This window comes from Schistocerca americana, chromosome 3 (genome assembly GCF_021461395.2).
Source record: "Schistocerca americana isolate TAMUIC-IGC-003095 chromosome 3, iqSchAmer2.1, whole genome shotgun sequence".
Lineage (NCBI taxonomy): Eukaryota > Metazoa > Arthropoda > Insecta > Orthoptera > Acrididae > Schistocerca > Schistocerca americana.
In genome coordinates this window covers 557,744,647-557,770,617 of record NC_060121.1, presented here as the reverse complement: position 1 = coordinate 557,770,617, position 25,971 = coordinate 557,744,647, and the positions used below count along the sequence as shown (strand labels likewise).

Here is a 25,971-nt window from a genome sequence, read left to right as displayed (position 1 = left end):
AAGACGGTCGGAAAGTGAGCTTCAGACCAATAAGGGCTTTATCAAAAATACACACACACACATGTGACTGCAGTCTCTGACAGCTGAGGGCTCAGTCTTTTTATTGTGCCTATCTGCGAATCAGTATCTCCACTATATTGTGAGTAGCAACTATCCTTTTCATAAAATTGTTTTAGGCAATTAATTTAGAATAACCCTGTACAAAATATGTTATAGAAACATCTGCCAACCATTAATTTAAAGACTTTTTTTTTCAACACATTTTATTTTTCTGTGCTGTTACCAGTTTTGAACTTTCATTCTTCTCAGATGGTTGCAGTATGAGATGAACTCTTAATCAGATGTTGGTTATTTTGTTTGCTGTGGTGTCAGTAAAGGCTTAATTTTTTTGTTATTTTCCATGTACCATGCTTTAGTATCATGGTAAATGCATGCCAAAGTTATAAACACTTCCATAAAATCACAAAGTAAAAAGTTGGTCAACAATAGCATTTTTTCAATGAATAATCTGACTTTGCATAATGACAGTGTGCTGGGTTATGCAGGACAGCAACTCATTTTAGATTGTGATGCAAAAAGATACAGCCAGAGTTGCAACTAAAATGGATGTTTATTTGGTCGGTTACTGGTTTTGTGCTATGTCCATTCTCAAACAAACCAATGTTTGCTAAGTAAAATGTCCATCCAAAATAGCAGCAAATAAAGTGGGTACATATGTGTATGGCCCCAGATAATATTCGTTAATGAATGAGGATAGGCGTAGCCCAAAACTGGTCACCGACTAAATAATTTTTGTTGCAACTCTGGCTGTCTCTTTTTGCATCATAATATGATTTTGCATACACTTCATGTACTTGTGTTAAAATATGTAGAGTGTAGTTGAAATCAGACTGTTCACTGAAAAAGAGCTAATGGTGAACCACTTTTTACTTTGTGAGTTTGTGGAATTGTTTATAGTGCTGGGACACTTTTACCATGATACTACTACATGGTACACAGAAAATAACAAAAACTCAAGTCTCCAAGTCTATCAAGACATGTTCACTGAAAGCATGGCAAACATAACAACCAATGTCTAATTAGCAGTTCACCTTGTAATGCAGCCACCTGACAATGAACGAAAGTTCAAAACTGGTTGTAGGAATGTTACCGTTTACACATAAAATAGACACATGAAGTATTGATATGATAATTTCCTCTTATTATACACAGCCAACAAATCACCATGCACAAATATATACAAGTTAAACAGAATAGGAAACTCAAAGAGCATGAGAAGTTGAAGAAACACTGCACTTGTCTCATATCGATTTGTCAATTATATCACTCCCATGCAGTCACACTGCCTAAACTGTGGAACACTTTGAATTTGACCTTGTGTCCAGCTCTTTTGTGGATGGCTGAGCATGATGGATACGTAACTGCAGTAACACAGCTGGTTCTAGGGTATGGAGGTTGTAAGGCCATCGCTAGGAGACAGTGGGGGAGGAGTGTGAAGTGTTAGTTTCCCTGGTATCATCATGGCACTCTCAGAAGTTGGTGGTAAGACTCATGCAGGCTTAACACACTCAATGAAGGCTTTAGTTCAATTGCTATTTTGGACTATATCCATTGTGTGTTATTTCGTCATAGAATTGGGAAGGGTCTGTAGTAGGGAATTAAAGCTGAGTGCAGATAAGTTCCATGTTATGCATGACATGAGAGCATTCTGCTAACACATTGTTCATGAAAACTGGGTGATTTCTATGGTGTGACGCAGGAGGGTGGCATATCCATGCTGTGTGTTCATGTAGTAGTTGTACCAGATGGGAAAGCTGTGTTTCATCTGGTGGTGATGAGGGAGTGAGAATGTCTACCAGGATGCACAGAGGTTTGTCGTAGACCATCTAAGCTGATAAGCAACTGCGTTCCTCTTTGAAGACTGTTCATATGCCTTGCAGAACCATTCATAGGCCTAGCAGAACAAGGGGAAACAGCTAAGCCCAGGTATGACTGTGGCACATTAAGTTGCCTTTTAAAGTCTGTCCATCTCTCAATCATGTGGTTGCTTGGTGGGTGGTAACTTGTGATACGACTGTGCTGGAAACCACACCATTTTGACAGCTGGACTCAAATTGTCACCCTTGGTTTGTAGTGGTGTGAAGATGGCAACCAAAATGTGTCAACCAGGTCTTGATAAATGTCCTTAGCAGATACCTATTGGTCCTTGATCGGAACAGCCTGTGTCCATCGTGTGCAACTATCCACCAGCATTAACATGTGCTGGCCGAAGTGGCCGTGCGGTTAAAGGCGCTGCAGTCTGGAACCGCAAGACCGCTACAGTTGCAGGTTTGAATCCTGCCTCGGGCATGGATGTTTGTGATGTCCTTAGGTTAGTTAGGTTTAACTAGTTCTAAGTTCTAGGGGACTAATGACCTCAGCAGTTGAGTCCCATAGTGCTCAGAGCCATTTGAACCATTAACATGTATCGGTATCCTGCAGGTGTGGGAAGAGGGCTGACTAGGTCAATGTGAACGTGGCCAAACCTCACTGTTGAAGCTGGAAAATGTCCCACATTTGTGTGCATATGACATCTGATCTTTTTGCAATGCCTGTGTGAACCCAGTTGTGCACATCTTTCCTGGTTGAAGGCCACATGAATTGATCATTTGTCTGACTGTGGCATTGGCCATGTGGCGTGCTAAGTTGTGGGGCTGTCAAAAACCATCTGTCAGAACTGAGTTGTTACGCAAGGCATTGCATTTGTTTCTAGGCGTAGGCGGGGAGTCATTAAATAACATTTGAAATTGTTGACCGGGACACTGAGCACTGGCAAGGTAATTGTAGTTTAAAACCAGCACTAGGCTGCTGGTGTGAGAAAAGTAATTGGCTACGATGTTATTGCCACCATGACTGCAGAGAGTGTCAATTATAGATTGGCAGAGTTATTCAGTGTGTCTGAAATGGTGTGGAGAGCACTTGTGACATACCTTTTGAAATGCAGTGATGGGTTTGTGGTCAGTGTTAATTTTGACAGGTCGGGCCTTGACAAATCCGCGCAAGTGTCAGATGCTCTTTTAGATCGCAAATGGTTCCCAATCATAAGTGATCCAACGTGTTTGGCTGGGTTTCAGGTTTTAGGAGAAGAAACTCAGAGGTTGCCAGTGTCCATTCACTTTTTGATGTAGTGCTACACTGATAGCTATTGGTTGGCCTCAAGCATGTGGAACAGGGTGAGAGAGCACCACATTGTCTGAGAGGCTCTCTTGCATCCTTGAAAATGGTTTCCATTCTCCTGGTCCACTGGAGGCGGTGCTTAATTATTGTGTGGTGGCATGCCAGTGTGTCTGAGAAAGGTGTTTGTCTTGCAGTGGTTCCTCCAATGTGTCACCGGTAAAAATTATCCATTCTGGGTAAACACCTCAAATGTTAATTATTCTGTGGCCGTAGAAGGGCACATAAAGTGTCCAACTTCCCAGGTAAGGGTGTGATACCTTGTACCGACACTTTATAGTCGAGCAATGTTACCACAGGTTCACTGATGATACACTTGTTCTTGCTGAGTGTAATTCCACAATCAGTTAATCTCTGTCACACCACTCTGAAGTGCTGTTCACGTGAGAGGGCATTTTCGGAAAATATTAGCATGCAGTCGAGGTAAGCCACATCTGGGCCACATGTTTAAGCCCAAAAGACATAACCAAAAACTCAAACAGTCCATACGGTGATATCACTGCAATTTTAGATACATCATTATTTGTGAATGGAATCTGATTACTTGACTTTTGGCCATTTAACACACTAAAAATGGTCACACCTGCTAAAGAACTTGTGAAATCCTGTATGTTTGGTATTGGGATTGTTCGGGTGTTCAAAACCAGATAATCACCTAGAGGATGCCATGAACTATACTTCTTGTGTACTAGACAGAATGTTTAGGACCAGGGCTGTCTGAACCATGTGTGACTCCGTCCTGAAGCATCTCTTCAACAATGGCTTTGGTCTCATGTTGTCATTCCAGTGTGATCTGTTGGGTGCATAACAAAACAGGCAGACCGATGATCGTACATATATAGTGCACTGTTGTGTCTGGGCCCATGGATTCATAGTCTGCTGTGTTTCTGAGGGCACCACTGTCTGAGAGGCAAGGTTGCACTGCAGAGGTGTCTTAACCCTTTCAGTCCTGAATTATTTCTGGAGGAAGTAAACTTTTTTTCATGTGGTATTGCTCTTAGGTGATTTGTTTAATGATTTTAAATGTCAGATTTATACAAAATTATGTAACTATTTTCAAAACAAACTTTGTACACTTGTGATTCATTTTATGGACTAAATTAACTAATTACAAAATATTCTTTATAGTAATAAATAGTAAAATGATCATTCAATAATTACCATGGAAAATAACAATAACAATATTCAATTACACAATAGAATATAGTGAACCAACCACATTCATGTATTCTAGTGGTCCAAGCTGCTGTGCACTGCTACACTGACTTACTGATATCTTCATACGTTGCCCAACAGTTGACAGCACTTCCACATGGTAAAAAGATTGAACATTCACAAATGTCTACCTCAGGTTTCCATTGGACAAAAATACTTTTGTTGCAGTTAAGTCACAGTAAAATTTAAAGTACACAATTGTAGCCAGAGGATCTGAAAGCGTTAATCATCTCTAATGTTTTGAAGGTTGCTTGTGGTTAGCATTCAGTCACCTTCAAAGTTTTCTTCTGACACACTGTTCTCTGTACATACCCTGTTAGTTTCATACTTGACTATTAGGCAATCCTCTTCAACGTGATGAAGTTTGGATACCAAATTGTGTTGGTAGAACTCCCACTGGGCCCTATCATTGTCCAAAACAGAAGTACTTCAGTTGTCAGCCCTGTGATTGGTGTGTGTTGTCAAACGACCCTTTACAACAGGAACAGTGCAACCATCTGTGGAATGTATCATCTAAAACAACAGTCAAAGCTGTGTGAGGAAATCTGTGCCCAGAATAGATTGAGCAATGATAATGAACACAAATGTCCACTTTGCAGGAATCGGTGAGACCGATGTCGAACACCAAAGTCTTGTAACTGCACTTGTGTATGACAGACTCATTGACTGCCATTAATGGGGCCATACTGGTCTGTGTGGCATCAGGGTAGTAGGTGACCAGAAATGTGCCAACATCTGTGTTGATAATCAACATCCTGTGTTGATTAAAAACAACATTAAGTCTGAAGAGTGGTTGGTGACAAACAGCCTTTGTGATGTAGTGGAGTGTAGTCGTGCTGGGGGTGACAGTGTTGGAGTCATACTGCAGCTGATGGTGCAGTGAGTAGCCCTACATGCCATGTGCATTGTAGGGTGATGGCGGGTCTTCTGCTGTAATCAGTGTAGATGAATGTCATGATCTGTTGCATGTAAACCAGACTGTGATTAGTGTTTGCATGCAAACACGGTTTTGTAGCCTTATGACAGAAATGTCTCTGAAACTAGCAAATATCTGCTCGAGGTAAGTCTTAACTACAAGACTGGGCCAGAAGGGTGTGGTGTGCACATGAACCCTCCATAGCCGTGGTCCATAGTTGCAATATCTCTAATTGCTTAACCAGTTTCTTGACAGAAATGTGGAAAGTCCGGAGGTTCTCAGGTACACTTGGCAGTTGTTGGGCAGAGGCAGTGTTGCAGCAAAGCATTGATTCATCAGAATGGACCAGAATTGAGTGGCTGTCTTTAGTACTAATGAAGGTTGTTGTTGCGACCACTGTAGTGAGTGAATTGAGCATAGTGTGAACTCTATCAGCAACTTGCATAACATCTGTCTTTCAAGAGCAATTGAGATTGGATTAATTAGTGGTAGCAATTGTTGGCACCAGATCTGGAACAGCAAAAGTGGTCAAAATGATACTGGCATCAATCATTATGCGCAAATATCTCCACTATTCAGAAGGTCTCTTGTTCCTATACCTCCCTTTTCACCACACCTCTAGTGTTAAGGGATTTCTATGAGCAGTTGATCCCTAGGTGCTGCATGAGGTCAGTACCATCTTGAAAGTGTTGTAGGCATATTTCAGAGGAGGCTGCAAGATAATATCTGACACCAAAGAAGTAGTTCATTGATTGAGGCTGCTGATCACTAAAGTGAACTGTTCGAGGTCATCACAGATTTGTTGCTGGACGAAAATGTTCTCCACTATTACAAACAATATCTGGTTTCACAAACAGTGAGGCCCTTATTGGTGGAGGACCGTGAGAGCCAACAGGCAGAATGTTTTCTGCTCTTGAATGTAGTACCAGTGTGGGTGGAGGGACTGGGAGCATGCTCGTATTGGGTTTAATGTCACTTGACACTGCAGTGTGGCTATTCAAAACATTGTTCTGTGGCCGCATCACTGTGATCAATGGCACGACTGGTGCAGATGTTAGCATGATGTTTGCAGTCAGCTCAGAGTGTGGTGTGGAAGCCAGTGGTTGAAATACAGTAGATGGGCATTGCAGAAATTCAGTCTCATGTTTAACATCCTGAATGGCACTGTTGATGATATGCAGTAGATTATTTGTGGCAATCATGACTGTAACATATCATTTTAATTGAATCAACTGTGGGTTCTTGGTGAAACATTGTAAATTAACTAAACAAACACTGTTTTTTGATCTGTTTCACAATTTTGTTATTAATGTGACTGCACAGCCTAGGTTTCGAGTTATAAGCCCATTTTCATCATTTATATACTTAAAATGGGCTTATAACCCAAAACCTAGGTTGTGCAGTAACATTATAATAAGGTTAAGAAACGAGGCAGAAAACTGTTTCTTTAGTTACTATTGTAAAATATATGTGCAAATCGCAGCAGATAACCTATCCACAAGAACATTTTCTGTTCTTCGGTGTCACCAATTACACAGGTACACTACCATCTATATAGAAGAAAAAGTCTTTAAATTAGTGGTTGGTAGCTGTTCTTGTAACATATTTCATGGAGAGGTATGCAACCCCAGGCACCAGTAGGGATCATGATTACTTCATCTATTTGTTCATAAAACTACCCATTACACTTGAAATAAACATTAGAGTGCATATTCAAAGAGTGTTACTGTTTGCCTCTGATGAGCAAGGTGTGTCTATGAGTCTTGAAGATGAACTTCTGAGAAGAGGGAAGTATCACGGAAGCTCACAAGCAGACCATTCCTCTTGCTGTTAAATGCCCTTAAGAATTGTCATGAAATCAGCCATGCTATTCACATGGGGATTGCCAGATTTTAGAGGTGTAGCTAGATTTGGGCCAGTCCTAAGTTGGTGAGTTAACAGTGTTGACTATTGCCCACAAAGGCACCCGTTGTGTCCTGAGTGCGAATTTTGCAAGGAATTTAGTGATAGCGGTTTATGCTAAAGGAAATACAGCCAGTTTACTGAAATGAGAGGGAGGCTTGCATGTCTTGTTCGAATTACCTGTGGTGGATATATAGGACTGAAGGATGAGGAGGAGAATAATCAACTCAGTAGATACAATTAACACCTACATTTTATTCAGAATCTCAAATACCTCAAATACAGAAATGATTTTCCTAGCTGAGCTGCATTCGCAATAGTAACCAAGTCCTTTTGCAGAGACAGTAACTCTTAGACACTGTTTTCCACCTGTCCCTGTCATGACATAACATCAAAGGGCTTGTCATCACCTTATTTGCTACCCTAGTGCACTGTCCTTCAAGTATTCTTCAGAGACTGATAGAGAGACTTTCCCTACATAGTCTCTTACTATATCCCAAGCCTTTCAGTGGCTTCTCATAATGTGTTCATTCCCCACTGTGAACCATCTCTCTTTCTCTCCTGAAGCTCCTGCTTCCTGTCTCAATTCTTACGCCATTATTATCTAAGGCTCTTGCTTCATTAATTCCGTCACAAACCTTGTTTCAAAAATTCTGACACATCACTTACATCTTTATTTGTTAAGGACCATGGTGCATTGATTCTCTCACCTTAGTCATTCCTAAATCATATAGGGACCTTTCCTACTTAATTCTGTTACATTACTTATTTCATAGGCCCCATTGTTATCTCACCCCTCTGGTCCAACTGTGTGGCACTCTGTGGCTGCTTCTGCCATGCCAAACTCTGATTTTATTTTAGTTACTTTCAATATTGTTTCCAGGACTTGACTTGTTGTTGTGGACATGACAACCCCTTCTTTGTGGATTATGGGAAATCCATACAGGCATGGTGTGGCTCGCACCCTAGGGTCCAGCTTCTTCCTCACTTCCTTTGGTAGATCTGAGCTATTCAACAGAGGAATTATTTCCCTAGTCATCATCGTCATTGGATCCTTGAGCTTCTTGTAGACTGGATCCTTAGATGGAGGTCTTTTGTTCCACTGTTGTCACTTTTGCTTTCGGAAGTAGGTACTTGTTGATGACTGCAGATTTCCCGCTTGATCTCATCTGCTTTTTCTTTCAGTAAGCTTCATACTTTTTCTTCCACATCACTAATAAGGTCCCATTTTGGGCCTTGTGCATAGTTCAGCCCTTTTGAGTGTGTCAAAGCTGTTGCTACTCCCAGTCCTTTCTCTATCAAATTTACAACTGCTCTTCTATTATTTACTTCCTTGTTCACTATCTGAGTTCCTGGAAGTCTACTGCATTTACCAAACTGTTTTGTGACACTGCGGTGCTTCTGCACTTCACTGTCAGCATGCTGCAGTCTGCCCATTTCTAAGTCTGTGCTGGCAGTTGCTTGAAATATGTAGGCAGCATATGAGCAGGATTTGTGTGTTCTTGTCCAGCTCTCTCCATATGAAGTGAATGTGCTACCTTACTATCACTATGCCTGCCAATCATAATATCTGAGTGGTCTTCTTCAATATCACTAGTTGACACAGTTCCCCAAATGTGATAAGATGTTTTCATCTCGACACCACTGCAAGAAGGCCAATGGGCTGGAAAGTTTTGCCTTCCCAGCCCATTATTTTTGCAGCTGTTTGAAGCTTCACAGCATCTTCTCCATGTAAAACTGCCCCGTAAGTGAACGTAGACTTTCCCAGTTTATACTGCTGACGAAAAGCTCTCAAACTGCCAGGTGGGTGTAGTGTTGAGATTTCATAATGTTTCAACAAATATCAAACTCAATACCTTTTGCCAAAATGCTGGGATACTGTGCATGCCCCTTCATTTATATGCACGAGGTAGCTACCCACTCCACCTGACTGTGAGTTTTAGTGTCTAATACAGGCGGAGGGTTGGGGATGGAATGGTAGCGTGGGTATGGGCTGTGCTCAAATCTCTGCATGGGCATTCTTGATCTGTCTCATGTGCTAGCCACTGCTGGATGTGCTCTAGGGAGGATTCCAATCTGAATTAGTTGATGACTTTCATTACTACTGATTCTCATGCATCCTTATTCCTACAGATTCATTTATTTGGATCTCCCAATAGCCACTGGTTTATTCCAGTACCTTTGTGTTTTCAAAATGAATTGTACATTGCTCATTTAGGCAGTTGTTTTAGATTTGTCCCAGATGTACACACCTAATGTGTTACTGAATCATTTAGAGATACAGTGTCGCACTTGCCTGATGTACTGGTGAACGCTTTCACGTGGGCTGCTATATATCCATCATATGTGAAGATTCAGTGGACCCTTTGCAAAGACAATATTATCTTTCATCTTTGGTGCTTGTCAGAAGACAATTTTCATGTTAAATCTTCCATGCAATTTTGGCATCTTGTCTGAAAGTGCCCCTTATAGGAGCGAATGGCAAGTCTCCTGTCTCTTTCCTCTTCTCCTGCATTTGCTGCATCTTTTCATTTCTTTGCACTTTAGTGTACCAACTTTCATGGAATATTTTCTTTAGCTGCTTTAACTCAGGAGGGAGACTTCAATTTGTCAGAGAAATGCATGCCCTATTGATAAGGTGGTTAGCACTATTTGTCCCTACACTGGGCAGTGGGAGCTCATTGCAAGCAGATACAGGTCATGCAAGTACAGAGTGACAGATTCTTCAAGCCCTTCTCCCTAAACAACAATATAAACTGTGGAAATGGAGGAGGATCCTGAGAAGGATGTAGCTGCTGCTTTTATTTCACATAGTGGTGTATTATCTGGGAAATTAGCATGAATTCTCAGGAAATGCAATGTAAAGGCTTTCTACCCACTGGATAAAACACAGGCAGTGGCAAGGATGGCACTGGACTACAGAAGTCTAATGCCTGTCAAATCCCCCAGCAATGTAGCAACACATACATGGTGCAGACAGAATGTACAGTCAAAGTTGCTGCCAAAAGCACTAACAGTATACTTAATTACTACAGCCCAACATATAAATGATTGAAGAGCAGTATCAACATTACTCAGAATGGATTACTACAACACAGACATCAAAATGCTGGGATATGTCATTAAAGAGCCCATTAGGATTGGATCAGCTGATCAGCTATGACTGTAGCTACAGCCTTATTATGGCTGTACTTTGTATGACTAGGAAGAGAAAGGAGATACCCTGCAATCTATATCAATATCTATATGACTATTCAGCAATTCACACTCAAGTACCTGGCAGCATCTGCCTCCTTATACTTTCTTTTTAGTACCTGAGGACATTTTATCTATCTCATACATCCCATGTAGAAGACGAAACAGTTCTGTCATATCTGGTTCTTCAAACGACATTTAATAATTTTGAGGCCACATCTTCTACTTTAGGTGCCTTGTTTCAAACTATGTCTTTCAGTGTTCTGTCAAATTATTCATTCCCCATCTCATTAATATCCACATCCACTACCCTTTCCATAATAATGTCTTATGTTTTTTTCCCACTTAAACTGATTAGCCAGAACAGTATGACCATCTACCTAATCACCGGTATGTCTACCTTTAGCATGAATAACAATGGCAATGCATCATGGCATGGAAGCAATGAGGCCTTTGTAGGTTGCAGGAGGGAGTTGACACCACATCTGCACACACAAGTCACCTAATTCCTGTACATTCTGGAGAGGGGGCCAAAGAACTCTGATGACATGTTTGATCACATCTCAGATGTGTTTGATTGTGTTAAGATCTGGCTAGTTGGGGGTCAACACATCAATTTTAACTTGCCACTGTGTTCCTTGAACCACTCCATCACATTCCTGGCCTTGTGACATGGTGCACTACCTTGTTGAAAAACGCCCCTGCCATCGGAAAACATGATTGTCATGAAGGGGTGTACATGATCCGCAACCAGTGTACTATACTCCTTTGCCATCATGGTGCCTTGTAAAAGTTCCACTGGAACCACAGATGCCCAAGTCAATATTCCCCAGAGCATAATGGAGCCGCTGCCAGCTTGTCTCCATCCCACAGTACAGGTCTCAAGGAGCTGTTCCCCTTGAAGATGACGGATTCACACACTCCCACCAGCATAATGAAGAAGGTATTAGGATTCATTAGACAAGGCAATTCTCTGCCACTGTGTCAATGTCCAGTGCTGGTGGTCACATGCCCATTTCAGTCATAGATGCTGATGTCGTGGTGTTAAAATGGCACATGCACGAGTCGTCAACTGCGGAGACCCAGTGTTTGGAATGTTCAGTGCACTGTGTGTTTGGACACACTTGTACGCTGCCCATAATTAAAGTCTGATGTTAGTTCCACCACCCGTCCTGATTTACTAGTCTGCCTGGCCTACAACATCCAACATCTGTAATGAGGGGAGGCCGTCCAACCCTCAACATCTGGATGTGTTTTCACCATGTTTTGAAGACACTCACAACACTCCTTGAACACCCAACAAGTTGTGCAGATTCTGAAATGCTTGTGCTGAGCCTGTGGGCCATCACAACCTGCCCTCAGTCAAGCTCAGATAGATCACCCACCTTCCCCATTCTACACACGGACGGCACACTCACAGATACCACAAGCACAATGCTTGTGTCTGACTAGCAGTCATTCCTCACTAGGTGATACTGTTATTGCCTGGACAGGTTTATATTGATAGTAGGTTATTGGTCACAATGTTCTGGCTGATCAGTGTACATAGATCTTCTACACATTTTTTCCACCTTTCAGCATTCCATTCTTTGTTTAGTACTGCCTTGCTATCTCAGCTCTTGATGTTTCAACTGCTGTTTCCCTTTTCTCCAAAGATTCCATTCATTTTCTAATACATGGCATTTATTTTTCCCATAGCCATGCAACCTTCTACAGGACTGCATTTCTCCTCTATTCATTCCTGCTTTGTCATTATACTCTTTCGGGTTTTGTCTACATCTACACCTATTACTCTGTGAAGTACATGGCTGAGAGTACTTTCCATTGTATCACATATTAGTTTCTCACATTCCATTTGCATATGGAATGCAGAATGAATGACTGCTAAAATGCCTCACAACACTCTGTAATTATTGTAATCCTGTCTTCACAGACCCTTCACGAGTGATACGTAGGCTGTAGTACATTACTAGATTCTTCACTTAACACTGTTTCTTGAAACCTTATAATTAAGGCTTTCATGGGATAGCTGAAATCTATCTTTGAGCTCTTGCAATTCAGGATATTCAGCATTTCCATGACATTTCCCCAAGAGTCAAATGAATATGTCACTATTCGTGCCATCCTTCTTTGCATATGTTTATTAATGCCTGTTTGTTCTAGTTGGTATGGGTCATACCACTTAAGCAGGACTCTACGATATAAAGACGAGTATTTTGTAGACTAACAGCATGTTCCCAGTATTTTACAAATGAACTGAAATTTGCCTTCTGCTTTACCTATGATTGAGCCTATGTAATCCTCTCACCTGCTTCATTTGGTGCATTTGCATATTTACTTCTTGCATAAATGAAGTTTAATACATTATTGGTGCATCCTGACCAATTTTGACACAGATGCAATTTACTCCAGTGATATCACCTGTGGGTTGATGGAGGGCGCCTTTTCCACAATGAAAAAAAGGCTCTTAAGCAGTGCACTGGATGCAAGGCAGTAGTGGACAGAGCAGGAGGTTGTCAAGTGGGCCACAAGGCAGTGTGGAAGGCTCTGGTGCCAGCAATAGCTCTATGTGTGGCAGTCACAAGAGACTTGTGTGGACAACAGGAATAAGTGAACACCACAGGTTGGATTAGACACCTTGTTTAGATGAAATGCAATGTGCAGACATCCTGTGGGCTCTGAGGCAGCTGTTTCTATGGCTAGATGGAACTTTGAACTTTAGGAGACTGTGTTGGTATTGGAGCTCATTGGGCATATTAGATAGTGCCTGCATTGCAGTCATTGGATTCTGAATTTCCTTGTGAGAATTTCAAGGCTTTAACTGCTAGTGTTAATCTCACCTAACACTCTTTTCAAGTGGCTGCTAAAAATTTCTTCATTAAAAGTTGAAATCACAAAAGAAACTATTTGGGAGGGTTGACATATTTTGCCACCAAGTGTGACATTTGTGAAACAGCCACTTTGGATTGCTGTGTTTCGTCGATTGTACACAATGCAACTGCTAATTAGGTTCATGTCTTGAAGTGTATGTTATTTGAATTAGCTAATTTCAATTCAGTGTTTGCTGCAGAAGCCTGATAATACTTTGTGCTCTAGGTTTCCTGTGCTACCATGGGGTCATTTTGCAGTTGCAAGCAGCCTGCAGTGGCTTTGTCCATTCTTGGACAACCAACAGGAAGATGGTGCATATTCTGGCTCTGGTCCTGCAATGTTAAACTGAGCTGAACATCAAGGTATAGTGGTACATGAATTTTCTGGGCTTAAGTTTTCAAAGGTATTTTACTGCTTAGTTCTAACTTAGTGTTATTGTAACCAATTACCAACGGTCAGTTGTCATTTGTTGATAGCATTTTGTTCTTAGATTGGAAGTTACATGATTTTTTTATCTCCTGCAATGTACCACAAAGAAGGTGGTTAAAGCTGACCTTACACAGTCACCTATTGGTATTTGTAAACAATAAAAATTCCTGGTGAATACTTTAAAACTACCTTTAATAACTTCAAATTACAGAGAAGAGCTCATTGCAATTTGCTTTAGTGTTATATTGTTGTATATTGTTTGATGTAAAAGGAATTGAACAAAACTGTTCTCTTTTAAAACACAACTGTAGGTTAATAGTCCCCATTTAATTATGTAATTCTGTTTTACATTAATGTTATTCCTGCTGGGACTTGGTCCTGCATGTTCTGGTTTTTAAAGAATAATACATTTACTGATTAATGGAGTTGAAATTTTATTAGTGTATATCTTTTGAGTACCAAGGATAACAGCTTTTAATGTAATAAAGGTTGTGTGAATAAGATTAAGATTTGGAGTGAGTGTTCAGCAGCTTTCCACTGGAGGAACCCTGTTTCCTAGCCAACTTGCTCAATTGATGTAAAATCTTAATAGAGAGTGGTATCAATTGTGTTTATCCAAATATTTCTAGTGAGCCTTCTCCTTCTGCTTGGTTTTCACATTACTGCCTTCAGTATATCAACTCTCAGTGCCATCTATTTATCTTCTATTGTATTTCTTTCACTTCTTTCATTTAGAGTGGCTAATGCTCCCTTTCATACTGGCAGTTCCCTCTGACTGTTCCAAGTCAACCAGGTCTTATCTCCATAATTTCCACCCTTTCTGGAATTTCTTCAGCGTTATTCTACACTTCATAACTGGTAAATCATGGTCAGTGCTCCCATACGCTCCTCAAAATGTTTTCCAGCTCCAAATATTTGAAACCTTCTGGTATTTCTATGTATCTTCCAGGTATACAACCTTCTTTCATGAATGTATCTTAAACTAAGTGTTAGCAATGATTAATTTGTACTCTGTGAAAATCCCACAAGGCAGCATCTCCTCTAATTTCTTTCCTGGCAGTCCACGCACTGTTAACACTTTTTCTTCTCTTACTTTTTCTGCTATTTAATTCCAATCCCTCATCACAATTAAATTAAATAATTTCTTTTATCTTATCTCTCATCATCAGGAAAGACAGTAACCAAAGATTCTTATATTAATGTGGTTGATTGTCACTTTGTCATCCTTTTTAAATACTGGCATGATGTTGTTTTCTTTCCAAATCTTGTTTAGAGCTCTATATAGCCTCGTTTTCTTGAGCTCTCTAGATGATGCTTTGATCATTTTTACAAGGAATTCATCTGATCCTGCAGACCTGTTGCTTTTCATTTTAGATAGTTTTGTGAATGAAAACATGGTGCAAGTAGGTTTCATTCATTTTATCATCTATGCAATTGGCCAATTTAAATCTTTGGTCATTTTCAAGCAGGTATCTTAAGCCTTGAGCTTTATTTTACATTATAATATATTTCTGGTATATGTGGACAGGAAGACATCTTACTTACATGTGTGTGTGTGTGTGTGTGTGTGTGTGTGTGTGTGTGTGGCATAAAATACACTATTATACATGGAATAATCTATTAACAGACATATCCACATACAATAGTGTACTGTTTTCATGCCTCATATGCACAGAAATAGGATGTTTTCCTGTCCACATTTAACAGTGATATATTTAATGTAAAATGAAGCTGGGAGCTTAAGATAGGTGCTTGAAAATGACCAAAGGTTGGAACTGGCCAACTGCATAGATAATAAAAAGAATACAACCAACCTGAACCATGTTTTCACTCTCAAAACATTTTGAGGCTGTGGACCCCCACATAAATAAAATTTTATAAAACTTAACGTAGTTCATTGTATTTGTGGTGTTGTGAACTGATGAACAAATTATCATGTATATTAAAGTTATATAAAGTACCTAAATACCTTAAAAAACTCCTAAAATAATCAATTAATGACAATAGAAAGTAAAAGGATAGATAAAAGATCTGCTCACCAAGTGGCAGCAGAAGAACACACAAACAAAAGGGCTGAAGAGGAAGGAAGAGGGGTGAAGGAAAAGAAATGGCCGCATCAGGGGAGGCTTACTGGATAGAAAACTATCCAGTAAGTCTCCTCTGATGCGGGGTTCTGGGTTACTTTACTGAACTGCACCCCTTTCACTAATCCTCTACAGTCCTTTTCCTTCACCCCTATTCCTTCCTCTTCAAGGAAAGTCTTTCCTTCTCATCCTGTCCAGTAAGTCTCTCCTTACCTGGTGTTCTGGGTGACTTTTCTGGACTGTACCCTTTCTCCTAAACCTCTTCAGTCCTTTTCCTTCACCCCTCTTCCCTCCCCTTCAACCCTTCTGCCATAAGAAGGAGTCACTGGAAAAGCTTGTGAAAGTTAAACCCTTGTGTGTGTGTGTTCTCCTGCTGCCTCTTGGTGAATTGATTTTTTATCTGTTAATTTACATTATAAAACATAACTCCTGTAATATCTGAGTCTTCTCACTCATTGCCTCACCACTGGGAAGTTCTACTGTTTGGATAGATTTATTTTCAGTTGTTGTGGATTGTATGATGTTATATATGAGTTTCTGTCCCCATCTTGTGTTATTCCGCTAACAAGGCATCTCTTGTTTTTATGTTTCTCTGCTACAGCCAACATGGCGTGTAATTTTTCTGCCTATCAACTGACAGCTTGTCATGTAGTAAGTTTTAGGTCCTGTTTTTTTGCCTGAGGCAGGGATTTTCTTGCACAGCTCTTATCCCTGATGGTGTTTTTAATATTCACATTTCATCACACTGTTTCTGCAGGTTTTCATAATTGCCTTTGTTGTCTATATTCTGTATCTCCTATACCCACATCAACCTTGTTCAGAGCACCCCATTCTTTACCTACTAACTGTAGTTCTTCTCATGGCAACATCTTGCTGACACCTTCCTCAAGTTTTTGTTCAAGCTTTGCTCTGCAAGTTGTAAAGTTATTATTTTGAGATGCTTTTCTACAAATTTTGGGAGACCTTTTATGCACAAAATTTGCTGCTAACAGTTTATGACCTGTATGTAAGTCTTTGCTTAGAGTAGCTTTGATGTCAGTCACAATCATGCAAACAATTTAATTTGTCAGTACGCAATTTGTTGCAGTACCAGTTTTACAAACTCTGTTATAAGTTGTTATTTCATGGGAATTCCCTTTTGCGAACCAATGTTGTCAAACTTCATGATGTTTCTCATTCACAGATCTACTATACATTCTCCCTCGGCATGGCTACCTTGTAAGGTAACAGGGGATAATATGGAACTCTTTCAAGTATGTAAGGTAACAGGGGATAATATGGCACTCTTTCAAGTAATTTAAAATTTAAATCACAGCAGCAGAGATAATATGCTGGGCAAAGTAGACCAGAAAATACTTGTTTTGTGTTTTGATGGACGTTGTAGTTCCGTTGGATAGTGTTTTGGTTTACTTTTAATTGCAACGAATTATATAAGTGTGGTGATAATTTGTAGGAACAAAGTGAAAGTGTGTGGGTGTGAGACAAACAGTGTACGAATTGCACCGATTATTGTTTGTGAACTTAAAAATGCATGGCCACAACGTTAAAGTGTTTCTTTTGAATAAATAAGCTCCAATCTGAACGTGTATAGTTCAATTCACTGCTCTTCAAAAGCCAGCCAATATCAGACTCAATAATAGGGGTGCAAATGCAACCGTTTACTACCAACCCCCTTTACAGATGAGCCACGTGAAAAATAGGTAGTAAACGAGCCCGAGTTTCAGTTGCAATTGGGGGCTCGTCCGGGATAGGACTTTCTTCCATATTCCATAGTATTTCGGAATTGAATGTCCATCTGATGTTAGGCTTTTGAACAGTCAGTGTGGGGGCTCTGAGCTAAATCGGTGCATTAGCAGTACTGGAGTGTTTGTGCTGGACAAGATACGCGCTGCCCCGTGGTTACGCCGATATAAGGCCACCACGATTGTGAAGCAGTCAGTTACACAGTCTGATGAGTCGACCACGTGTTGCCGCGGGTAAAACCGCCGTGCTTGCCGTGTCCACATGTTGCTGCGGGTAAAACAGTCGTCCGTGCCGCGATACGTGCTGCCGCGAGAGGAAACCATCGTCCGTGCCACGTCCATGTGTTGCTACGGGTAAAGCAGTCAAAGCTGTATCCACGTGCTGCCGACGATCAACGCCGTCGTCTGTGCCACCGACCAACACGACTACATGCTGCCAGGGGCCTACGCAATGTGTTCTCGCTCCTGGTTGAGTTTGCTGTGTGTCCACGCCGCCGATTACGATTCATTGCATAGCTGTGCTGCGGAGCTCACTGCAGACGTCGCGTCACACGAGGATATAAAAGATAGTACAGCCAGCAGCTACATTGCAAAATTGTGTCCTTTCATTAGCCATGGCCGATGAGACGCGTGAATCTCAAAGTGAAGGCGAATCGGTGGATGTTAGGAGTACCTGTAGTAGCCCTAGCATGCCAAAAGAAATAGGCTGGATACCAGGAAGTGACCTCAGCACGTTTTTTGTAAAACTTACTAGTAAATTAGGAGAAATAGACTCGAAAATAGGGAATATAAAAACTGCAATAGTTGGAGAAATGGATTCGAAAATAGGGGATATGGAATTAAGGCTTAGTGATAAAATAAAGACAGTGAGCGAAAAATTTGATCAGCTAGATCTCAAATTCACTCAAATTACAGATAAAGTTGAAAACACAGTTAAAATTGTTGAGGGAATTATCGAGAGAGTTGATGAGGTTGAAAGAGGCCTAGTAGCCAAGGTGGACACTGTGCAAAGTAATCTTGTGGGGCAGATTCAGGTACAGGAACAGAAATGCACATTATTTCAAAGACAAACAGAGGCAGACATTGAATCCATTAAGATAGGAGTGCTGGATTGCCATAAGGGAATTACTGACAATAAGAAGGAATTAGAAGGGGAAATGAATGTCTTGAGGGAAACAGTTAATTCTGTGGCAGCAGGGAATGGAAATTTATTGTTGGGATATCCTCTGGGGCATGGATTTCAGTCAAAACGTTTTTATGGGGAGAATAAATACCATGCAGTTGACTTTCTAGCTGCGTGTAAGGATAACTTTGTGACAGGGATGAGTGAGCAGGCAAAAATTAAATATGTTAAGAGGCAGTTGGAAGGGGGAGCTCAAACATGGGCAAACCAAAATGATGATAAATTTTGTGATTTTAAAACCTTCGAAAACCTGTTCTTGAACAAATACTGGGGCTAAGCAAAACAATTAAGATTGCAAAACGATTTTTTGAATGGATCCAGTTCCAAGAGTGGAAAGGAAAGTATGAGAGAGTTCTGTGTTAGAGAACTGAATAAATTAAATCATCTGGATAGGCCACTGGGCGTATTAACAGAGATATCTACACTAAAGAGAAGATTACCAGAGCATTTGCAATGGGATTTGATTCACAGTGCAACAGATTTAGTGGAAGAATTTCTTAATTTTGTGGATAATATGGACAGGGCATTGTGTTACAGACCTAAATACATGGAACATAGGGAGAGTGGAAGGTATCATGAAAGGGGAAACAGTATTAATTATGAATACAGTAATAACCATAACAGGTGGAGAGAAGATAGAAGTGATCAGAATAATCAGGATAGAGATTGGAGAAGCAAGCCACAAAGGTACAACAGAAATTTTGGAGGGAGAAGAGACAATTTTGATCAGATGAGGAGTGATAGAGAAGGTATGAGAGTAGGAATGCCGGATGCAAATGGACAGGGTAGGCAATCAAAAAACTAATTGATGCCTCACTTAAGGTCCGCAGGGGGGCTTGTAATTATGTGAACTGGGCCAGACAAGGACATGATGGGATGAGTAATAAAGTCAGCAAGGAAAATAGGGAAATTGGGATATGTCATATGGATGCTGTCTTAGGAAATGAAAATCTATGGGGGGGTTTTAACAATTATAGAAATACAGATAAAAGGTATAAGAGGAAAAAAGGGAACAAGGCTAATATCAGCAATGAACAGTGTGAGTTTTACGTTGATGACATGCATAAAAGGGAAGAGAAATTACAAGAAGAGGAGGACAATATTGGTTTGTGTGCAGCAAAATTCATTGAAAGATCAGAGACAGAGGTAGTTTCATCAAAAGGGGGAACAGAAGTGGATATGGAATTAAGGGGCAATGTTCACAGTAATAATGGGTGTGATGAATGGGTAGAGATGTCTATTGGAAATAGTATGGAGAATTGTGGAAAAGGTGAGGAGAGGGTTATTCAGTGTGATGTAAAGGCTAATATGAGTGGTGTATTTGACAATGTGGAAAATGCTGGTAAATTACCTACTGATAAGGTTACTGTGCTTGTGGGTGCAGGTGTTAACTGTGGTAGTGATAATGACTTCAGTGTGGATATGGAAAGGCGTAATGATATGGAGAATGTTGCTGTAGGTTGCCCAGAAGATAAAATTGAAACCTATGTTTTCTTAACTGATGATGCAAGCCTCAAAGATGTTAATTGTGGATGGTTAGGAAAGGAGGAGGCTGATTATGATTTGAGTGATTGGGTGTCCTATGCAAAATTACATAAAGCTTTGATGCCTGAAGAATGGGGTAAAATAAAATTTAAAATTGCCAGAAAATTGGAAGAATTAAGTGAAGAAGAGAATGTTGAGTTTGCTATTAAGGATCTGTTTGAAGGGGATACTGATGTATGTTTTGGAGAAAGACCTAAAGATATTTGCATTATGCAAGAGGAAAGCAGGAGTGAAGTAGAAAGAGATTTATTACAGGAATCAGGGCTGAACAGAGTAGAAATAGAGGTGATACAGCCAATAATTGATATCAGTGTGGGAGGAGTTGCAGATATAGCATTATTAGACTCTGGCTCAAGTTTATCCGCAATCTCTGAATCTTTCTGGCAGCAAATTAAAGGTTTAGGATTAATAGAATTACCAGTTACAGGAGTCAAAATTAAGACAGCAACTGGGACATGTAGCAAGCCCATCAGCAGGGAAGTATTTCTGGAATTTAATAGTAATGAGTATTGTTTTGATATTAGTTGCTTTGTGGTGAAGGGTTTGGCATTGTATGTAATTTTGGGTATGGACTTCTTGTACAAGTATGACTGTAGCATTTTTGTAAAGGACAGAGTGGTAGAATTTGATGCTGGTGGAAATAGACGAAGAATAAAATTTAAAGTGGAATTAAAAGGAGGTGAGACAATTACTCATTTACAAAGGATAGAAGCCTTGTTGAGTCATACGGGAACTAAAACCTGCTGTACATATAGTCTACTTCTGTATAAATGTGTGGAGAATATAGGAGAGAGGAAATCTGCAAATAGTTTGTTAAAGAAAAATAGTTGAGATTTTATTAAAATTTCTAATGTATCTGTGGCACCTGGAGTTGATACTGCTGCATGAGGGTAGGATTGTTGCTGGGACAGTCATGTAGGGCAATCACTAAATATGCAAATTGTAGAGGCATATGGGAAATAATTAACTTGCTTACTATAAGATGTTCATGAGGGAAGTGAGGGAAAGAACACTAATGGCTAAGTGGATGCTTGTAAAAGTTTATGACCTTGGTGAGTTTGTTTGCCATTTATGATTGAATCTAGATAGCCATGGAAATGTCATAAAAGAATGGGTTTCAAGATATTGCCAAATATTATGTGAAAATTTATATAGGAATTCAAAAAAAAATATTGAGTGTATTTATGTACAGTGATATAGCTGTATGGATGCTTAAAAAAAATATAAGAATCAGCATCTGGGAATAAATTCTCTTGGTGCGGGGAGGGGTGGGGGGTAGAAGTGTCAGAGGTCCTGATCTGGGAACATTTGAAGGGTGAAATAGAATATATTTAACTATGCCATGTTTGTGTTTGATTTGTGTTCATGTTTGCCATTTGTACAAACCTCAATAAGAACTGATCAGTGAAAACAGGATGTTTGGATAGCCTGATTCCTGGGAAATGTGGGTCTGCATGTCTAGGCAAGATTTATGAGGATTTGATTAAATTTTGATAGGATGGCTTGGCTAATGAGAGGAAGCACAGTGCTGCTGGGTGACAAGTTTGGAAAGACTGTATTCCAATGCATAAACCTGTGAACACAAGAATCTGGTTACAACAACTTCGTGCAACTTACAGAAACAACTGTGTAAAAAGTGGAAGTGTTAATGTGCAGTGAGTGTGCAACCTACATATAGACTAACATGGGCATTTACTTTGCCTGCCCAATCAGACTCAATAGGATACTATCTAATTGTATATTTGAGTTGGATACATTGTTGGATTATGTATATATGTTTTCTAATGACAGTACTTACACTGATTAACTCACCACTATTAACACTGTTCTACATGTTTTGGTGCCATTATAGTTATAATTAAAATGTTTAATATATAAAGTAATATGGGTTCACTCCATTTGGTGCTACTTCATGTTGCCGTTACTAAGGTAATGTCTCCATGAAGTGGGGGTATGTAAGGTAACAGGGGATAATATGGAACTCTTTCAAGTATGTAAGGTAACAGGGGATAATATGGCACTCTTTCAAGTAATTTAAAATTTAAAGCACAGCAGCAGAGGTAATATGCTGGGTAAAGTAGACCAGAAAATACTTGTTTTGTGTTTTGATGGACGTTGTAGTTCCGTTGGATAGTGTTTTGGTTTCCTTTTAATTGCAACGAATTATATAAGTGTGGTGATAATTTGTAAAATTATATAATGTATTTAGATTTAAGTATTTAAATATTATAAAATATTGTAAACGAATTGTGGCCATGTTTAGCGATTATTTTGACTACTGTGGTGTCATGTGACCCGACTCAGGACTGTGGGTATGAGCGGGAAAATCAGGGTCTTTTGTCGTTGGCCATTGTGGTGGTGAGTTGGGAGCGGCAAAGTGCCGCGAGTGCAAGCATGGACGCCAGGGTATGCGAAGGAACAAAGTGAAAGTGTGTGGGTGTGAGACAAACAGTGTACGAATTGCACCGATTATTATTTGTGAACTTAAAAATGCATGGCCACAACGTTAAAGTGTTTCTTTTGAATAAATAAGTTTCAATCTGAACGTGTATAGTTCAATTCACTGCTCTTCAAAAGCCAGCCAATATCAGACTCAATAATAGGGGCACAAATGCAACCGTTTACTACCAACCCCCTTTACAGATGAGCCACGTGAAAAATAGGTAGTAAATGAGCCCGAGTTTCAGTTGCAACCTCCTAGCACATGAGGGTTCACAGAGTGTTTATGTCCTGTTCACTGTCAGGCAACCTGTGTATTAAAATCATCCATTACAATTATTTTCACACTCCACATGTGCTTCCAAGTTATTGATGAAGTCAGCCCTTTCTTCTTTTGAGGATCCTAAGTGTAGTGGATGGACTTCATACACATTTCTTGTCCTTCAACTACACACACAATATGGTTATGGTACTCTTTCGCACTACACTCAAACTGGTGTATGCATCTGTGTAAAGCCCCACTCCATTCTTAGTATCTGCTTCATTTCTAGGCCAGTAAAACTTGTAATAAAATTTGAGGTTCCTTTTCCCAGTTTTCTTCCACTTGTTTCACCTAATCCTAGGAGCAGGATTTTCCTCCTTTCCACCTCCTATAATACAGTTATTTGTTTTTTGTATTTCCTGTTGCATAGTCATGAAGAAATGTAGGATATAAATTACAAAGTAGTAGTGGACAATGAATGAAACAGCAAAAAATGAGGGATATAAACTGCAACGAATGAATGAAACTGGGAGTTAAATTTGGCTCTTATTACTTTAGGTCTGGCTAAATTTTGTCACACCTATAAAAAACTGATTAAACCAACTCTCTGGTTCATTTCTGTACTAGATTTATCACTGTTTACCTCTCTGTTTGCAGAATTTCCACCCAACTGACAATAAACTATTTATTTCACCAGTTTGAGTTTAAATGGTAGCCTTCTTAATTTTAAAAGAAAAAAAAAGAAATATAGTACACAATTGCTGAAAATTAATATCTGAACAGTGAACAGAATTTTGTTTTGAACATTTTATTTGATATTTAGCACAATGAAACAACAAATTTTATCAAGAAATACAATAAAAACCATTCCACACTATATGGAAATATCAATTCCCACCTGATTACATCCAGATGAACATCAGTGTAATAAATCTTCTTATGCTTCCAATGGAAGTCCACAGCAATGGCATTGTGCACATCTGGTATTGGCAGTGTAACATCCCACAGCTCTGGTGTATCAAGCGAGACTCTTGCCAAGGTACTTCGTGTGGCAAACAAGAGGTATGTGGAAGGAGGTGAGTTACATGTGTGATGATCTTCATTGAGAAGGATGCCAGTTGGACAAGCACAAGAATATCCTCCAGGCCTTCGTAAGCACAAATGTGAGCAGCCACCATTGGCACGACCACAGGCATTCTCCTCCACATTGTCAACCTGCAGTTGGTGGGGCAGGGCAGAGACAGAGAGACAAAAGGCTGCTTTCATACAAAATATTAACACTGAGCAGAAGCAAAAAGCAGCGACATGCAGGATAGGCCTCTTCCCAGCTGATATAACATTTCTTACGTATCAAAATACTTAATATTGTCATATGCAATGCACTATCTGAAGTCATTAAAAAGTAACATAAATAAAAGATATAAGCATAAATTGAAATGAAATTTAAGCACATATTAAAAAAAAAACATAAACATAAACATAAAAGAATGTTCCATTGACTGCAGATGTGTGTGTACTAATACTACAATTTTATTCTGAATAACAATATCATCCTTTACATTAACATTGGTTACGACCAAAAAATAAGAATATTTTTAAAAAATAAGCGTATCTAAAAGTTCTTGAATTATAATAGCTGGACTGTTGACCTAGTGTGTGCCTTCTAGAGATTTCAAACATTTACAAATATTTGAGAATGTATGAGCAAAATGAAAAATATTCATAAAAATCATTTGTGAAAAGTGATTATCTCTCTGTTTTTTGCAGTGTATTGATTTTAACAGCTGAAAATTATTAAGATAATTTTATTAAAATAACAGTAGGTCATTTATAACCACATTAGGAGTCAAAAATATCTCTTCCTTAATGTGGAGAAAAATTCTTTTTCAACCTGGTAAAGGGTACTCATTTGTTCAACTGATCAACTCTTATCAACATTTACTACATACATGTTGTTTCAGAAGGAATAGTGAGCATTTTAGGGAGTGGTCATATACATTAATTCAAACAAAACATTCCATATAAAATCTGTCCAATTTTTATTGGGAACAGTGATAAGTTATCATTTCACATGTTGGAACACTAACTGTTATGGGTTTATTTATCAGTTGTTATTTTTGGTTTGAGGTTCAAGTTGTGAACCGATGCTTCAGTTTATATAACTGAATTTTTCAACTGTAATTGTAATTGTGGTTTGTTAGCAAGTTCTACTGTATCATTCAAGCACACCTAACATATTTACAATTGCTGAATATGCTGATATAGTATTAGGGTATGTGTTTTGTAATGGAAATGGTGCTGCTGCATGTAGAGAAAATGGTAGATTATTTCCTGTTTGCAGAATACCAGAGTCAAGAATGTTTACTCATGTTTTCACTATGCTGTATGGGACTGGTGAAGAGCCCTGCAGTCATATTGAGTCTGAAGATGTAAATGAACAGAGTATAGAAGAAGTAGAAGATATTATTCCATTGGCAGAACATAGTCCAACAAGAACACTCAGAATTCTTAGGCATATGATTGTTCTATGCACAATAATATGGGGGACTTTACATGTACATGGGCTATACCCTCATCTACAGCAGATTCAATCCCTTCACAAAGGAGATGAAGGTATATGACCAGAATTTTGTTGTTAGCTAATTGCAAATTGCTGAGTTATGCCATTAATACTGTTCACTGATGAAGCTACTTTCATTCATGATTATATCAATAACACTTGAAATTCACGTTGGTGGTTCAACAAAAACCTATACAACTTTGTGAAGAGACATTTTGAAAATGATTCTCTGTAAATGATTGGTTCAGTATGAAACATAATAAGCTGATTGGACTTGTTGTGTCACTGCATCATATTACAGGGACCTGCTATAAACATTTCCACAAAACAAGCTTCCATAATTCCAGGAAGCAGTTTTTTTTGGCTACAAGAATATGTTCTTCCAATATGATGGAGGAGCACATTCTAGTACTCA

General features: G+C 39.4%; 1 protein-coding gene across 1 annotated transcript in view; it reads right to left on the bottom strand.

Moving 5' to 3' along the window:
- The window catches only part of LOC124606219 (low-density lipoprotein receptor-related protein 4), a 633,935-nt gene that overhangs the window by 14,033 nt on the left and 593,931 nt on the right, over positions 1–25,971 (bottom strand). The window contains exon 25 of the mRNA XM_047138193.1: positions 23,895–24,211. Coding sequence (XP_046994149.1) covers positions 23,895–24,211 — 317 coding nt within the window. The remainder of the gene's footprint in view (positions 1–23,894; positions 24,212–25,971) is intronic.